This window comes from Bos indicus, chromosome 21 (assembly GCF_029378745.1).
Source record: "Bos indicus isolate NIAB-ARS_2022 breed Sahiwal x Tharparkar chromosome 21, NIAB-ARS_B.indTharparkar_mat_pri_1.0, whole genome shotgun sequence".
In the NCBI taxonomy this organism is placed as follows: domain Eukaryota; kingdom Metazoa; phylum Chordata; class Mammalia; order Artiodactyla; family Bovidae; genus Bos; species Bos indicus.
The window spans coordinates 34,914,363-34,931,727 of NC_091780.1; the positions used below are offsets into that span (position 1 = coordinate 34,914,363).

The window sequence follows — 17,365 nt, forward strand, 5'->3', positions numbered from 1 at the left end:
AAGAAATTTTTTAAGTGAAGGATAGTGAGTTTTAGTAGCTGCTTTTCCCCATTCAGTTGAATTATCGTATGGTGTTTCTTCTTTCATCAGTCACTGTGTTGTGTTACAGCAATTGTGTTTTGAATAAAAGCCACTCATCCTCAGAAAAACCCAAATTAGAATGATCTAATACTTTTGCTCATGGACTGAGTGGATTACATCAATACTGGAATAACATTAACCCGTAAAGTTCTCCTCCCATATTGTCATCACTGGGTTTGTCATCTAGGTTTTGCTAGTCTCATAAGGGAGATGCGTAGCATCTACTTGCCAGCAGAAAATGTATATCAATATTTAAATTGTTTTCAAAGACTTCCAGGGAATTCTCGTGAGCTTGTGGCTGTCCTTGATGGACTATTTTTGAAAACGGAATCAATTCATGTAATGTTTATAGGAAAATTCAAACTTCCTGAGTATGTTTCTTTAATTTATATTTTCTAGGGATTTGTAATTCCATGTAGATTTTGAAAACTGTTCACTTCCCTGTGACCTAGAGGCTAGCAGAGATAAGATTCATGTATGTATATATACATACATATATCTCTCAGATAAAACTCTTTCTTAGTTCACCCACCCTGTGGCTATAATTTTCACTATCTCAATAGTGTCTTTAGTAATCAGGATTATCTTGATTCTTACATACCCAACTGCCGGAGTCCAGCTCCAGCAACCAGGGGATCAGCCTGAAGTGATGAGCAGTGTCGGCGGGGAATGATGTAGCCTCTGACTCGAGGTACGGGACTACATGTTTATTTCAAACATCAGGTCTTCTTTTATACTTTTTCAAAAGGATTAGGTCAGAGGTTTTTCATTTTCAGCTCCCCCTCACCCAAATTTATTATCTCCTTGTTGCCCTTCAAACAGAGTTCCTGCTGCAGCGATTCTCTCAGAATCATGTTTACTTGTGATTACATTGTAACTCATGCTTATGTCTGGGCTGCATGCCACATTCCTCAGTTTATTTCTTATCTTTCTAAATCCTGCTTGCCCCTAGTATCCTAAGCTCACTATCTCCTAAAAAGTCTTCTAGCTATTCTTAATTATTCCTAAACCCTAAACTCAGCAAACTTCCTTTGTCATAAACATCTCCTTCACAAACAGGTCTCAAATAATAATCCTTCCCATGGCCTCAAGCTGCGGCCTACATGCTAATCCTGGGACATTCTTTGTAAAAATCCTTGAACAAATGTCAATGGTTACTTTATAGATTATTTTCTGGACACAACTGCAGAAGGCTTTGTGCTTTCTCATGCTTTTCTCAAAAACAATAAGCACTTTAACTTTCTTTCCAGCCAACTCAACCGAAGAAAGGAAGAAACAAGTCAGAATCACAAAAGCTAACTAACTCCTTCAACCCAGGTCTGTGCCTGCGGGACAAGGAGAGGGGGTTGGGGGCCGTGCCTCCATTTTGTCAGTAATGCCTAACGCGGCTCCTGACACCCAACACATTTTTAATGTAGATCAACTTATCCATCATTATCAATAGTCCTTTTTATATCTTGTATTAATTTGCTTTTACAAGGTAAGTGTATAAAGAAATTCTCCTATATTCAACGTTTTCATGTTTTATCTTTCAATGAGTTAGAGAAACAGTTTTAAGTGGTCGAGTTTATTTTTATTCACATGTAGCCAACAGATTTAATATAGTTTCATCGTTACTTACCATTTTGAATTCCTTTTCTTTTGATTTCCATTATGATTTTGCTTATGATTTACAGTGGATCCTTGAACATGCCTCACATCACATGTGATCTGATATCCAGGCCACCCAGTGCATGGTTCGGAGCACATGTGGTGTGAGACACCCCTTGGCTCACTGTGACTCTCCAGCCCTAATCACTGTTGACTATGGGCTTTGTTTGTTTAACTAAGATGTTGTTACTTTTCAAGAGGCTTGGAATCAAGATGTTTAGAAACAACAATTTTTTCAATTCCATGCCTTTCTGCATTTGCATGGTGCAGATATGACTGCCATTGTGTGTCTCCATCCCACAGGCTCTTCTTATATGACTGCAATATCTCACCTCCTGTTGGGAGGTGGGGTCTAGGGCCCTTCCTTTTTAATCTGGTGAAAGCTCTTGGTCTTGATTGACCCAAGCAGCAGACATGGCAGAATGGATGTTGTATGACATCAATGTCTATGTAATGAAAAGAACACAGCTTCTAGATGGTTCACTTTTTAGGAGATGCTCACTCTGGGGGAGCCAGGCACTGTGTTTGGATGGAGCCAAAGAATCCCATGAAGTGAGACGATATAAGGGGCCCTCGTGACAAGAAACCAATGTGCCCACAGGACAGCCAGCAGCAACCACTGGGCATGTGTGAGGAAGCCTTCAAGTGATTCAGCTTCTGGGCTTCAAGCTTCCCTGACACCTATGGGAGCAGATGGGTGCTGTTCACATTGTACCATGAGCAAATTGCAGATTCATGGGTCAAGCAATTTTGATGTTATTTTAAACCACTCAGTCCTTTGGTAAGTGGAATAAGCCCTCTTCAGCATCACTTTCACACCATTATGTCTATTCCACACTGTGGATCTTGCCTTTATAGTCTGATCATGATGGTTTATCTCCTGTACATGAAGCAAGGAATCTCATCTCCAATATTTCTCACATTCTTGCTGAAGAAGGGGTCTCAATACACAATCACCCTGGTGATCTAATATGAACCACGCAAAGACTTTCTTTGATCTATCATCATGAGGCCCAGGTTTCTGGGGCTCAGGCACCTGAGGGCTTAAGGACTGGCTGATGCAACCACCCGCCTTGATCCCTACCCCACCCAATGGATGAAAACTTACCAGAGGTTTTAATTAAATACAAATAAACAGTCCACTCTGACTACAAAAAAGTGGTTTGAGGCTTTCAGATAAGGCTCACGTGACAAAGGCCAGAGCATGGAAGGGGACAACTCAGGGTTAAAAGACCAGAAGGAAGCAGCAGCTGCTCAGATCTGGGCAGTCTTGCTGGAGAGATGGTCCTGTTCTTGCTCCTGGTGGCCCTTCTGTCCCCTACCGGGGAGGCAGGTGAGTGACGGTCCCACTCTCAGAGGCCCAGTCCCACCCCACATGAACAGACCTGCTCAGATGCTACACTCATGCACAGCCTGGGCCTGGTCCATCTAAGAAAATTTCTGAACTCAGGGAAACCTTGATCCCATCTCCCCTGTTAAGACTTTGGCTCCATGAGCACAGCGGGCAGGCTGGAATCTTTCTTTCAGGGAAAATCATCGGGGGCCACGAGGCCAAGCCACACTCCCGTCCCTACATGGTGTTTCTTCAGTTCAAGATTTCAGGGGAACCTCAAAGATGTGGGGGATTCCTTGTGCGTGAGGACTTCGTGCTGACAGCAGCTCACTGCCTGGGAAGGTGAGGAGCAGTGCCGGGCCCCCACCCCTCTGTGGAGCCCTCCCAGGGAACCCTCTTAGGAGCTGCAGACCTGTGCCACCAGGTAACGTAGGAAGCTATTCAGAGGACAGGTGAGCACTGGGGAGAGAGGGACAGGTCAATGCCAGTCGCGCATGGAGAGAAGGGACTGATCAAACCTGGAACATAAGGAAGCCAAGGTTGTGGCCTGGAGCCCACAGTGCAAATGTGAGAAATTCATGTTTTCCTTAGAGACAGTCAAGCTCGAGCAGGACTGAACACCCTCTGTGGACTACCACCCTGCCCAGGCTGCCAGGGAGCAGACAGTTTAGGGATGCTCAGCCCCAGGGCCCACCGCCTAGTATTTCGCCACACCCTCCTCCGCCCTGCCCCAAGTTTGGCCCTGTCACAAGCTGTGCTCTTTCCTCCTGGCTCCTGGACCAGTTCTCCTGTGATGCCGCCTCTGTTTCTGCTCTCTGTGCAGCTCAATCAATGTCACCCTGGGGGCCCACAACATCATGGACAGAGAGAGGACCCAGCAGTTCATCCCAGTGAGAAGACCCATCCCCTACCCACGCTATAATAAGACTTGGGCCAACGACATCATGTTACTGCAGGTGGGGCACGAGGCTGCACTGACTCTGGGACACTTCCTTCCTGGGGTTCTGCATCCCCCATGACCTCATTCCAGACCCTCCTCCTGTATGACCCCTTCTGTGGTCCCAGAGCTGTGAAGAAGGCAACCCCATGAATGTCCTGCAGTCTCTATGGGCCATCAGTGGGTAAGAATGCCTTTCCTCTGCTTTCAGCTGATGAGGAAGGCAAATGTGACCACTGCTGTGAGCCCCATCAGTCTGCCCAGGGACTGGGATACAGTGAATCCAGGGATGCTGTGCAGTGTGGCTGGCTGGGGGCGTCTTGATGTGGATATGTCCCGCACAAAGAAACTACAGGAGGTAGAGCTTGAAGTCCAAAGGGCCGAGAAATGCACCTCTCGCTACAAATATTACAGTACCACCACCCAGATATGTGTAGGGGACCCGAGAAAGAGGAAGAGTTCCTTTAAGGTGAGCTCCCTAGTGTTATCCATGCAAAGCCTTGGTCTCTGGATCTGGGGCCATGGGAACGAGCTCTGTCCTGTGTCCCCAGCCTGTCCTCCTGTCCAGTCTCTGTCTGGGGTCCCTGGGGGATGGACATTGCCTCTAAGTCACATATGGGCAGAGGCTTCCTGTGGGAGGAGGTGGATTGTCAGGGCCAGATTGAAACCTCAGGACCAAGAAGACCCTTTTATCAGCCAGGGCCCCTAACAGGGACCACCCACCCCAGGGTGGCAGGGAGAACAGATCCAAAGAAGATGAGCTCAGCCCTTGCCCTCTCTGCCCACAGGGTGACTCCGGGGGCCCACTTGTGTGTAATGGTGTGGCCCAGGGCATTGTGTCCTATGGAAAAAAGGATGGGACACCTCCAAGGGTCTTCACCAGAATCTCAAGCTTTCTGCCTTGGATCCAAAAAACAATGAAACAGTACGAACTTGAGGGACCAGACTGAGGTTTCTCCAAGGACTGATCTGTCCATCTTCCCTGGGATGGAGGCACTGGGCAAAGTGGTTAGGCTGGCTGAAACTTAATAAACTTCCATCTCTTGAGCAGAAATCATGGATTTGTCCTTCACTTACCTAAACATATTCATTCAGCAAAGGCCGTGTCTGACCTGTTTATAGTTCTGATCTGTTACTGGCTTCCACCTCCAATACACCACCCTGTTCCAACTCTGGAATAAAAACTCCTGCTGCACTGATAGTCAGCTCCCTCCAGTCACACGTCCTCAGTGCCAGCTCCCTCTCCAGGCTAACCATGAGCTCCATCAGAGTAGGGAAACCCCTCTGAGGACTACACGACCCTCTTCTTGACAACCCTCGTGTCTCATCCATACACCTTCTTCCTCGTCCACACCTACTCCCCTCCCCCCTAATCCCAGTGCCCTGGGGGAAAAGAAGAGAATCCAGATTTGGAAGGAGGGCCACATGAGGTTGAGGGTTGAGGCAGAGGGGCACTTGTCCACCCTAACAGAAATGGGGGAGGTTTACAAAGGTGTACTTCACCCCATGCAGTGTTCCTCCCTGCATCAGAGCAGGCAGAGCTCAGAAGCCTGAGAAAGTTCCAGGAGGCCTTCAGTATTCCTAGACCCAGCTTGAGTGCCTGTCACAGCCCTGTCTTGGAGTCCTGGGCCCAAGGCCCTGTGCAGCCTCTGGTGTCCTGAGGGCACATCCTCCTTCAGCCTCAAGTGACCTTGAGGGGGCTCTTCCACCTTGGGCTGACCAGCCACTCCCCACCTTCATCATTCCCATGTGTGTTTGTGCATAAATATATTTATCTCCAAAGGAAACTCACTCTAAAGAAAATCATTGGTTTCAAGGTATCCTAAAGTTTCAAAGAGTATCTATAGCCTATAGTTATTGGGTACATTTCTTCCTGTATTTTTTTTTTTTTTTTTTTATCAATTGCTGAAGTTTTGATGCAAGGTTCAGAAAAGCAACCTTAGTTTTAAGACATGCAGTTTAGAGAGGGCTTAAGAGAAGTGGCTTGTTGAACATTTGAATGGAGAGTGAGCTTCAACTATTGCAAAATGTGTTCTGGCAGAAAGTAACACATATTCATCAAAATATATTCCTCATAAATGGAACATATGCAACACGGTGCGTGCAAGTGTGCTAAGTTACTTCAGGCGTGTCGGATTCTTTGTGACCCTATGGACGGTCGCCCTCCAGGCTCCTCTGCCCATTCATCATAGAAAGACAAGTAAATACAGAACATATGGATGAGAAAAGGAAACGAAGTGCACTTCCACCACCCCCGATCATCATCATTCATGCTTAAGTATACTTCCTTCCACTATTTTTGTATTTATTCATAAAATGCTCTTGCTTCAACTCCCTTGGGATTGGGTTGTTTAGAGCTCCTCATGCCCTCCTTTCCATTCCTCTTTCTCTGTCCTCATACTGCTGAGAGTGTGGGGGTCATCTGCACATGTTTAGGATGGCCTGGCCCAGAGACAGCACATATATGGCTCTCTGGGCTCTGGACAGGGAATACCTAGTGGGGAGTAAGTATTAGATGACGGGCATCTGTTTCCCCTTCACCACTCACCAGTGACCAGCATTTCTGGAGAGGAAGCCCCTCCTGACTCACAAACACCCTGATTCGGGTGGGACAGCCTCCGTCTCAGCTTGAGGGACAATATATACCTCAGCACAACCCAACCATGTCCCTCATTGCCGAAGGACCCGGTGATGGTTTTTTTCTGGTTCAGTGAATATCAAGTCCAGGACTTTCATTCAAAATTTTCAGATAAGAAAGGCTCTCTTTGTTACAGAATACTTATATTTAAACAAGAGATTCTAAATCCTCCAAAATTGTGAGGCTGGAACCCTGGCAAGATAGGAAATGGGGTTGCTGTTTGGGCCATTTGGCTGAATCCAGGCCTCTCTGCTCCTAAAGCAAGTGAAGTCTCTGCCTCACCCTTGGCCCAAGCAGAGCCCCATGCCGTAGTCCTCGAGCACATGTCCTCTGCCCGCAGATTCTAGGGCTCCTCCAGCCCCTGAGCTTCTCAAGCACAGGGGCCATGTCGCTATATCCCTGACCCCTTCCTATTAGGTAATTCTTCATGCTTTCCCCAGAATCATAGAAGACCCAAGAAGGGAGAAACGAAGATCCTCTTGATTCAGTCACTGAGGTCCTCTGGGGATCCAGCTCCTCCCCTGGCTGCAACACAACCTCCACTTTCTTGCTGTTCCTCTTGCTCTGTGACTCAGCAGAGGGAGTGCAAGTGTGGTGACTGTGTTGTTCTCACCTATCCCACAGCAGAGAACATGGGCACATGTGACATGCTCACACCCGGCTGGGGGGACCACAGCTCTGGGGGGTCTGTGGGGACACCGAGCCTCCCCTGCTTCCTTCCCCTGTGCTTTGTGTCTGGAAGGAAGAAACCCCAGCAGCTCTGACCTGGGCAAATCTTCTGGAAGATGCAGCTACTCTTGCTCCTGATGGCCTTTCTGCCTCCTGGGCTAGGAAAGGTGAGTGACTATCCCCATTCCTGACAGGGTAGCCCATCTTACTAAACCTCCTGAAGTCCTGGCCCTTCTGCTCAGCTCCAATTTCTGAACCAGCTCCCATCCCAACTGAGACTACAAGTTTGATTCTCATAGACATTCAGCAAGGATGGACGGTAGGAAGTAAGCTTTCACTAAAAGCTTTTGTAGCTCTTAGCCTCTCTCTCACCACTGGTAAAGCTGGTTGCCCATTTGCTGGAGGATGTGAAGCTATAACACACAAGTAAGTAAAATTCCTCACTCCAGCCAGGAAAGGACAACTCAGACAAACCATCCACAGCGCGGGGGTTCTCAGTGGACCCAGCTTAAGAACCAGAGAAACTTGTCAGTTTCCCTGCCCTTCACTCCTGCCCAGGAGAGGAGCCCAGGGTGTGACTGGTCAGAAATGGCTAGATGGCAGCACCCAAAGCTCTCTGGGTGTCGTTACTCTTCCCCAGGCCCTAAGCAGTTCATTTTCTGCCCCAGTGTCTTTGGCATGTCCTCCCCCATCCCTGTGGGCTTAAATCCCCCCAGTACTATCCCCACCAAACCTCAGCCAAAAGCTAATTGGAGGCCAATCAGGCGTCCAGTCAACAGATGTTTACTGAGATCCTCGGATGCGTTATGCCCTAGGACATGAGGATTTTAGAAAACCCAACTCCATAAACTCATAGGTGGATTATTAGAAAATGGCACCAATCAGGATGTTAGCAGAGGCTCAGATGGGTTAGGAGACTCCATGAGAATGAGGGCTCATCAGGGGGTCCCATCCATGATCTTCTGGGCTCCACCCTCTGGAAGGCACTCTTGGGCCCCTCCATATGTGTGTGTGACTCAGGATGTGGAGAACAATACTGAGGTTTGGGGTTTAGAAAAGGTTATCCCACCGCAGTGAGAACCTGGGGGACTCTCCCCTAGTGTCTGTTGGGCACCGTCGACCCACCTTGACTGCCACCTTCCCGAACCTCCCTTCTAACCATAGCCTATCCCATCTCCCCATCTTTCAGCCTTTTCTTTCAGAGGAGATCACTGGGGGCCACGAGGCCAAGCCCCACTCCCGCCCCTACATGGCTTTGGTTCAGTTTTGGGTGAGAAGAGTTGGAAGAAGTGTGGCGGTGTTCTCATACAAAAGGACTTTGTTTGATAGCTGCTCACTGCAGAGGAAGGTGAGGGGCAGTAGCCAGCCTGGACAGGGACCCGTCCTCTCCCCAGGAGCTGAGCCCAGGGGTACCCCTCCTTCACCCCAGGATCTTGGAAATCAGGACCACAAGAGCTCATCAGACAAGCCATCTGATGAGCAGGACTAGGGTAATGAAAAGCTGAGAAACAGGACAAGTAGAGTTTTGTGGTTAGTGGGTCAGAGGTGAGAACAAGAGACAGGTTGAGAAGGGTTGACCCACAATGGCCAAATAAAGCATCAGAGAAGGATGAGAGTGTGCAGTGAGAGCCAAAACCCAAACTCAGAGTCACTTCACAATATTGCTGAGAAAGCTCCCGGGAGCCCTGCCCTCATGTCCCTGAGAAGCACTGGGCCCAGAGTCACCAGCCCCAGGACCGTCTGTCACCCAACTCCCCCTCAGCTGCTGCCCTGCCCTGGTGTCAGCTGCCTGTCACAGCTCCTAGGCTGTATCTCCAGTGACCCCATGATCCCCACACCCCTGCTCTGGTCTCTGAGCAGCTCAATCAATGTCACCCTGGGGGCCCACAACATCAAACAGCAGGAGAGGACCCAGCAGGTCATCCGATGAGAAGAGCCATCTGCCACCCAGACTATAATCCTAGGAACTTCTCCAACGACATCATGTAACTGCAGGCAAGGAAAACTCCCCACTGGCCCTGCCCTCCTGAGATCAGATCATTGCCTTCCCAGGATCTCCTTCCTCTTTCTTCCTTCCCATCCTGGCCACCTGACCAGTCTCATGGGGATAGGTGAGAGATGGGTCCATGCAGCCTCATCCTGGCATCCAGGCCAGAGGACCACCAGCTGAGCCAGACTCTTGTCTCTTCCCATCAGCTGGAGAGAAAGGCCAAGCAGACGTCAGAGGTGAAGCCCCTTAGTCTGCCTAAGGCCAAGGCCCAGATGAAGCCAGGACAGGTGTGCAGTCTGGCCGGCTGGGGGCAGGTGGCCCTGGGCACTCCAGCCACCACCTTGCAGGAGGCAGAGCTGATGGTACAGGAGGATCGGATGTGTGAATCACTCAACCCCAGGCACTACAGCCGGGCCACCCAGAATTGTGTTGGGGACCCAAGGAAGGTGAAAACCGGCTTCAAGGTCAGTTTCCTGCATCTAAGCACACAGACCCGGGAGGTGTGGGTAGGGCAGAGGCCATATCCTCAGCTGAGAATTATGGCTGCCTGGTCCTGAATCCAGTGTTTTGCTTTTCTTTTCCCTGAGTGGCTCAGGAAGCATCAGTCATCCCACAGATGTCATATCACCAGAGTTTCCAGGAGAAAATTGATAGAAAGATAGACTTAAGTCTAGCTGCTAAGAACAGTCAGAATCAGGCTGGAGCCCCAGGACCAGGAGGTGACCAGGCCTCCCTGGGCCTGGGTCTTCCCTATAGCCCCTGACTGAGACCACCCAGCCTGGGCGGCAGGGAAGACAAAACCCCAAGGAGGCTTGCTCAGCCCTTATCTCTCTGCCCACAGGGTGACTCCGGTGGACCCCTCGTGTGTAAAAAAGTGGTCCATGGTACTTTCTCCTATGGAAAGAAGAATGGGACACCTCTAGGAGTCTTCACCCAGGTCTCACACTTCCTACCCTGGATAAAGAGAACAATGAAGCACCTCTAACAGCAGCTTGAGACTGATCTTTCTCTGCACTGACCATTGTCCTGGGGCAGCAGCAAGAATCCCACAGGGATTGGCAGTGGGATCACAGGGCCATAATAAATGGGATCTCCAAAGCAATGGTGACTGAATTCCTATTTATTCATGGAACCACCTCAATATATAACCACACTGCTCCAGGACACCCTCTTCTGTCAGTTCTGGGTTTTACTTCCTCCTTCCTCCCTAGCCCTCTGCTTCTGTTAAGGCACTAAGTCGTGTCCCACTCTTTGTGACCCCATGGACTGTGGCTTGCCAGGCTTCTCTGTCCATGGGATTTACCAGGCACAAGCACTGGAGTGGGTTGCCATTTCCTTCTTCAGGGGATCTTCCCAACCCAGGGATTGAATCCACATCTCTTGCGTCTTGTGGCTGTCCTTGATGGACTATTTTTGAAAACGGAATCAATTCAAACTTCCTGAGTATGTTTCTTTAATTTATATTTTCTAGGGATTTGTAATTCCATGTAGATTTTGAAAACTGTTCACTTCCCTGTGACCAAGAGGCTAGCATAGGTAAGATTCATGTATGTATATATACATACATATATCTCTCAGATAAAACTCTTTCTTAGTTCACCCACCCTATGGCTATAATTTTCACTATCTCAATAGTGTCTTTAGTAATCAGGATTATCTTGATGCTTACATACCCAAGTGCCAGAGTCCAGCTCCAGCAACCAGGGGATCAGCCTGAAGTGATGAGCAGTGTCGGTGGGGAATGATGTAGCCTCTGACTTGAGGTACGGGACTACATGTTTATTTCAAACATCAGGTCTTCTTTTATACTTTTTCAAAAGGATTAGGTCAGAGGTTTTTCATTTTCAGCTCCCCCTCACCCAGATTTATTATCTCCTTGTTGCCCTTCAAACAGAGTTCCTGCTTCAGCGATTCTCTCAGAATCATGTTTACTTGTGATTACATTGTAACTCATGCTTATGTCTGGGCTGCATGCCACATTCCTCAGTTTATTTCTTATCTTTCTAAATCCTGCTTGCCCCTAGTATCCTAAGCTCACTATCTCCTAAAAAGGCTTCTAGCTATTCTTAATTATTCCTAAACCCTAAACTCAGCAAACTTCCTTTGTCATAAACATCTCCCTCACAAACAGGTCTCAGATAATAATCCTCCATGGCCTCAAGCTGCAGCCTACGTGCTCATCCTGGGACATTCTTTGTAAAAATCCTTGAACAAATGTCAATGGTTACTTTATAGATTATTTTCTGGACACAACTGCAGAAGGCTTTGTGCTTTCTCATGCTTTTCTCAAAAACAATAAGCACTTTAACTTTCTTTCCAGCCAACTCAACCGAAGAAAGGAAGAAACAAGTCAGAATCACAAGAGCTAACTCCTTCAACCCAGGTCTGTGCCTGTGGGATAAGGAAGAGGGGGTTGGGGGCTGTGGGTCCATTTTTCAGTAATGCCTAACGTGGCTCCTGACACCCAACACATTTTTAATGTAGATCAACTTATCCATCATTATCAATAGTCCTTTTTATATCCTGTATTAATTTGCTTTTACAAGGTAAGTGTATAAAGAAATTCTCCTATATTCAACGTTTTCATGTTTTATCTTTCAATGAGTTAGAGAAACAGTTTTAAGTGGTCGAGTTTATTTTTATTCACATGTAGCCAACAGATTTAAAATAGTTTCATCGTTACTTACCATTTTGAATTCCTTTTCTTTTGATTTCCATTATGATTTTGCTTATGATTTACAGTGGATCCTTGAACATGCCTCACATCACATGTGATCTGATATCCAGGCCACCCAGTGCATGGTTCGGAGCACATGTGGTGTGAGACACCCCTTGGCTCACTGTGACTCTCCAGCCCTAATCACTGTTGACTATGGGCTTTGTTTGTTTAACTAAGATGTTGTTACTTTTCAAGAGGCTTGGAATCAAGATGTTTAGAAACAATTTTTTCAATTCCATGCCTTTCCGCATTTGCATGGTGCAGATATGACTGCCATTGTGTGTCTCCATCCCACAGGCTCTTCTTACATGACTGCAATATCTCACCTCCTGTTGGAGGTGGGGTCTAGGGCCCTTCCTTTTTAATCTAGTGAAAGCTCTTGCTCTTGATTGACCCAAGCAGCAGACATGGCAGAATGGATGTCGTATGACATCAATGTCTATGTAATGAAAAGAACACAGCTTCTAGATAGCTCACTTTTTAGGAGATGCTCACTCTGGGGGAGCCAGGCACTGTGTTTGGATGGAGCCAAAGAATCCCATGAAGTGAGACGACATAAGGGGCCCTCGTGGCAAGAAACCAATGTGCCCACAGGACAGCCAGCAGCAACCACTGGGCATGTGTGAGGGAGCCTTCAAGTGATTCAGCTTCTGGGCTTCAAGCTTCCCTGACACCTATGGGAGCAGATGGGTGCTGTTCACATTGTACCATGAGCAAATTGCAGATTCATGGGTTAAGCAATTTTGGTGTTATTTTAAACCACTCAGTCCTTTGGTAACTGGAATAAGCCCTCTTCAGCATCACTTTCACACCATTCTGGCCAGCCCACACCCTTAATCTCACTGTTCTTATCTGATCATGATGGTAAGCTCTCCTCCACCAGAAGCAATAGAGCTTATTTTCAGTGTTTCCCACAGTCTCACACAAAAAAGTCCAAGACACAATCTCTGTGATGATCTAAAGAGAACCACAGAAATGAAGACATTTTTTGATCTATCATCCTGAGGCCCAGGTTTCTGGGGCTCAGGGACTTGAGATCTGCTGATGCAGTATCCCCACGACCCCACAGATAAGAACTTATCAGAGGCTTTTGTTAAGTTTTTACTCCACTGAGACCCCAAGACTTGATCAAACAGTGATGTGACACTTTCTGAGAAGTCTCCTGTGATAACGGCCACAACAACAGAGGAGACACTCAGGGTTAAAAGATCAGAAGGAAGCAGCAACTGTTCAGATCTTATCAACCTTCCTGGAGAGATGGTCCTGTTCTTGCTCCTGGTGGCCCTTCCTCTGTTCCCCACTGGGGAGGCAGGTGAGTGACGGTCCCATCCTCAGAGGCCCAGACCCACCCCACATGACACAGACCTGCTTACATGTTACACTCACGCACACTCTGGCCCTGGTTCATGTAAGGAAATTTCTGAACTCAGGTCGAATTTTCTTAAAGACCACCAACCCTGGTGCCATCTCCCCTCTCCAGCCTTTGCCTCTATAAGCACAGCAGGCAGTCTGGAATCTCTCTTTCAAGGGAAATCATTGGGGGGCATGATGCCAAGCCACACTCCCATTCCCTATATGGCATTTTTTGAATACCAGTTTTCAGAGGAAATTTTCAGCAGTGGAGGTTTCCTCGTGCATAAGGAGTTTGTGCTGACAGCAGCTCACTGCTTGGGAAGGTGAGGAGCAGTGCCTGGGCTCCCACCCTCTGTTGACCCCTTGCAGGGAATGCAGGAAGCTCTTCAAAGTCCAGGTGAGTTTTGGGGAGAGAGCGACAAGTGAATGCCAGTGGCACATTAAGAGAAGCAACTGATCATACCTGGAATGGAAGGAAGCCAGTGTTGTGCCCTGGACCGTAGGGTACACGTGTGAGAAATTCACATTTCCCTCTGTGACTGTCAAGCTTCTGCATGACTGAACACCCTCGTGGGCTCCAGGAGGTCCTCCCTGACTCGGCTGCCAGGAAACAGACAGCTCAGAGATGCTCTGCTCAGGGCCCATTGCCTAGAATTCTCTCTCCTCCAGCCCCACCCTGTCCCAAGCTGTGTTCTTTCCTCCCAGCTTCTGGACTGTATCTCCTGTGACACCTGCTCCCTCTCTGCTCTCTGTGCAGCTCAATGAATGTCACCTGAGGGCCCACAACATCATGGAACAAAAAAGGATCCAGCAGGTCATCCCCATGAGAAGAGCCATCCGCCACCCAGACTATAATGGTAAGTCTTGGGCCAAGGATATCATGTTATTGCAGATGGGATGCATGGCTGCACTGGTTCTGGGACACTTTCCTTCCAGGGTTCTGTATCCCCCATGACCTCATTCCTGCCCTTCCTCCTGTACAACCCCTTCCGTGGTTCGAGCACTGAGAAGAAGGCAACCCCATGACTGTCCTGCAGTCTCTGTGGGCCATCAGTAGGTGAGAATGCCTTTCCTCTTCTGCAGCTGATGAAGAAGGCCACCTTGACAGTTGCAGTGAGCCCCATCAATCTGCCCAGAAGGTGGCAGAAGGTGAAGCGAGGGATAATGTGCAGTGTGGCTGGCCTGGGGGAAGTTGGGGTAGATATGCTCTGTGCAGACAAACTACAGGAGGCAGATTCTAAAGTCCAAAGGGAGGAGAAATGTATCACTTGCTTCGACGACTACATCCCCATCATGCAGATATGTGCTGGAGATTCAAACAAGAGCAGGGATTCTTTCTTGGTGAGATCCCCAGTGTTGTCCATGCAAAACCTTGGGTCAGCTGAGCTGGGAGGATGGGGGGCAGTGGGAATGAACCCCGTCCCTCTGTCCCAAGCCTGTCCTCCTATCTGGTCTCTGTCCTGTGTCCAGCCTCTCCCCACCTCCACAGTCATATATGGGCAGAGGCTTCCTGTGGTAGAAGCAGAGGGATTTTCAACGCCTGGATGAAACCTCAAGACCAACAAAGGCCCTGATGTCAGCCCAGGCCCCTAACAGAGACCAGCCTGGGCATCAGCGGGGAGAATAACTGAAAAAGGTGAGCTCAGCCCTTGCCCTCTCTGCCCACAGGGTGACTCCAGGGGCGTACTCGTGTGTAATGGTGTGGCCCAGGGCAGTGTGTCCCGTGGAGAAGAGTATGGGAGGACTCCAAATGTCTACACGAGAATCTCCAGCTTTCTGTCCTGGATCCAAACAACAATGAGACAGTACAAATGGTAGGGATCAGCCTGAGGTGCCCCTGGGATGGAGCCCTCCGTCTTCCTTGGAATGGGTGCGCTGGGCAAAGTGGGTGAAGGAAAGCTGTCTGGAATTTAATAAACTTTCATCTCGAGCAGAAATCACTGATTCCTCTTTTATTTACCTAAACACATTTGTTAGGCGCCTACTCTGACAGGCAACCATCTATTCACATCTGATCTTCCTCCTCCAGCACATACACCGCACCCCACCCCCACCTTCCAACTCTGAAATAAAAACTCCTGTTGCACTGACAGCCAGCTCCCTCCAGTCCCATGTCGCCAGCGCCAGCTCCACCTGCAGGCTGCCCGTGAGCTCCATCAGAGAAGGGAGACCCCTCCTCAGGAACACACGACCCTCTTGTCAACAATCCTCGTGTCTCATCCATATGCCCTCTCCTTGTCCACACCTACTCTCCTATCCCCCATCCCAGTGCCCAGGGGGCAACAGAAGAGAATCCAGATTTGGAAGGAGGGCCCCCTGAGAAGCTCTGGGGTTGAGGGGTAAACTTGTCCATCCTAACAGAAATGGGGGAGGTTTACAAAGGTGTGGCTCACTGAATGCAGTCCCTCCCTGCATCAGAACAGAGGTGAGAAGTCTGAGAAAGTTTCAGGAAGGCTTCAGTATTCCCAGGCCCAGCTTGAGTGTCTATCACAGCCCTGTCTTGGGGTCCTGGGTCCAGGGCTCTATGCAGCCTCTGATGTCTTGACAGCACATCCTCCTTCAGCCCCAAGTGACCTTGAGGGAGCTCTTCCATCTTGGGCTGAGCCAGCCTCTCCCCACCTCCATTATTCCCATGTAGCTGCTACTGCTAAGTCACTTCAGTCGTGTCCGACTCTGTGCGACCCCATAGATGGCAGCCCACCAGGCTCCCCCGTCCCTGGGATTCTCCAGGCAAGAACACTGGAGTGGGTTGCCATTTCCTTCTCCAATGCATGAAAGTGAAAAGTGAAAGTGAAGTCGTTCAATCGTGTCCGACCCTCAGCGACCCCATGGACTGTAGCCCACCAGGCTTCTCCACCCATGGGATTTTCCAGGCAAGAGTACTGGAGTGGGGTGCCATTGCCTTCTCCGTTATTCCCATGTAGGTGTGTATATAAATATATTTATCGCTAAAGGAAAGTCATTGCAATAAAAAAATTTTGGATTCAGGGGTATCCTAATGTTTCAAAGGTTTCTTATAACCTATAGTTTATTGACTCAATTTTTCCTTCTATTTATCAATAATCTCTGAATTTTTTAATCTACAAATGTATTTGGGAAAGTTACTAGTTTTTAAAATATGCAGCTTAGGGAAGGCTAGGCTGAAGGGGAGTGGTTTGCTGAACATTTGCATGGTGAGTGAGTTTTCACTGTGGCAAAATGCATTTTGGATGGAAAAGCAACAGACATCGTAGTTGAATACAGAACATATAAATAAGAACGTTAAAAGAAGTACAGAATTCCATCATTCTCAGATCATCATTAATGCTTAAATATATTTCCTTTTGCTTTTTTTCCTATTTGTTCATAAGATGTTGTTCCTTCAGTTCACTTGGGACTGGGTTGTATAGAGCTCCTCATGCCGTCCTTTCCATTCCTCTTTCTTCTGTCCTCATACTGGTGAGAGGGTTGGGGTCATCTGCACATGTTTAGGATGGCCTGGCCCAGGGTTATCTGAGGCATGGTTCTCTGGACACTGGACAGAGAATACTTTGTGGGGAGTAATTATTAGGATGAGCAGCACCTGTATCTCTTTCACTGCTCACCAGTCACCAGCATGTTTGGAGAGGAAGCCCCTTCCCACTCATGAGCACTCTGATTTGGGTGGAAAAGCCCCCATCTCAGCTTAAAGGATGCTCAGCGCCAATGGTCCCAGGGACGGTTTGTTTTGGTCCAGTGAGTATCAAGTCCAGGACTTTTGTTCAGAACTGTGGGATAAGAAAAGCTCCCTATGTTGTGAAATATTTGCATTTAAAGAGGCGATTCTAAACACTCCAAAAATGTGAGGCTAGAATGGTAACAAGATGGGAAATGGGATTGCTGTTTGGGGCACTTGGGTGTGTCCAGGGTATGTGCTCATAAGGCAGGTCCAGTCTCTGCCTTCTCACGTGGCACCAAGCAGAGCCCCTTGTCTTGGTGCTCACCATCTTTCTCTCTACCCACAGATTCTAAGTCTA

General features: G+C 48.4%; 1 protein-coding gene and 2 pseudogenes across 1 annotated transcript; all 3 read left to right on the plus strand.

Annotated features, from left to right (window-relative positions):
* Nucleotides 1-3,004: 3,004 nt before the first annotated feature.
* Nucleotides 3,005-5,044, plus strand: LOC109575716 (mast cell protease 1A-like). The gene is made up of 5 exons (XM_019984004.2): nt 3,005-3,064; nt 3,259-3,406; nt 3,888-4,020; nt 4,213-4,470; nt 4,790-5,044. The coding sequence occupies exons 1-5, from the start codon at nt 3,013-3,015 to the stop codon at nt 4,949-4,951; spliced, it is 753 nt and encodes a 250-aa protein (XP_019839563.1). The 5' UTR covers nt 3,005-3,012; the 3' UTR covers nt 4,952-5,044.
* A 2,380-nt stretch (nt 5,045-7,424) lies between these two features.
* On the plus strand, nt 7,425-10,400 carry LOC109575718 (granzyme H-like; annotated as a pseudogene).
* Nucleotides 10,401-13,200: 2,800 nt separating this feature from the next.
* LOC109575717 (mast cell protease 3-like) lies at nt 13,201-15,195 on the plus strand (annotated as a pseudogene).
* Nucleotides 15,196-17,365: the final 2,170 nt, after the last annotated feature.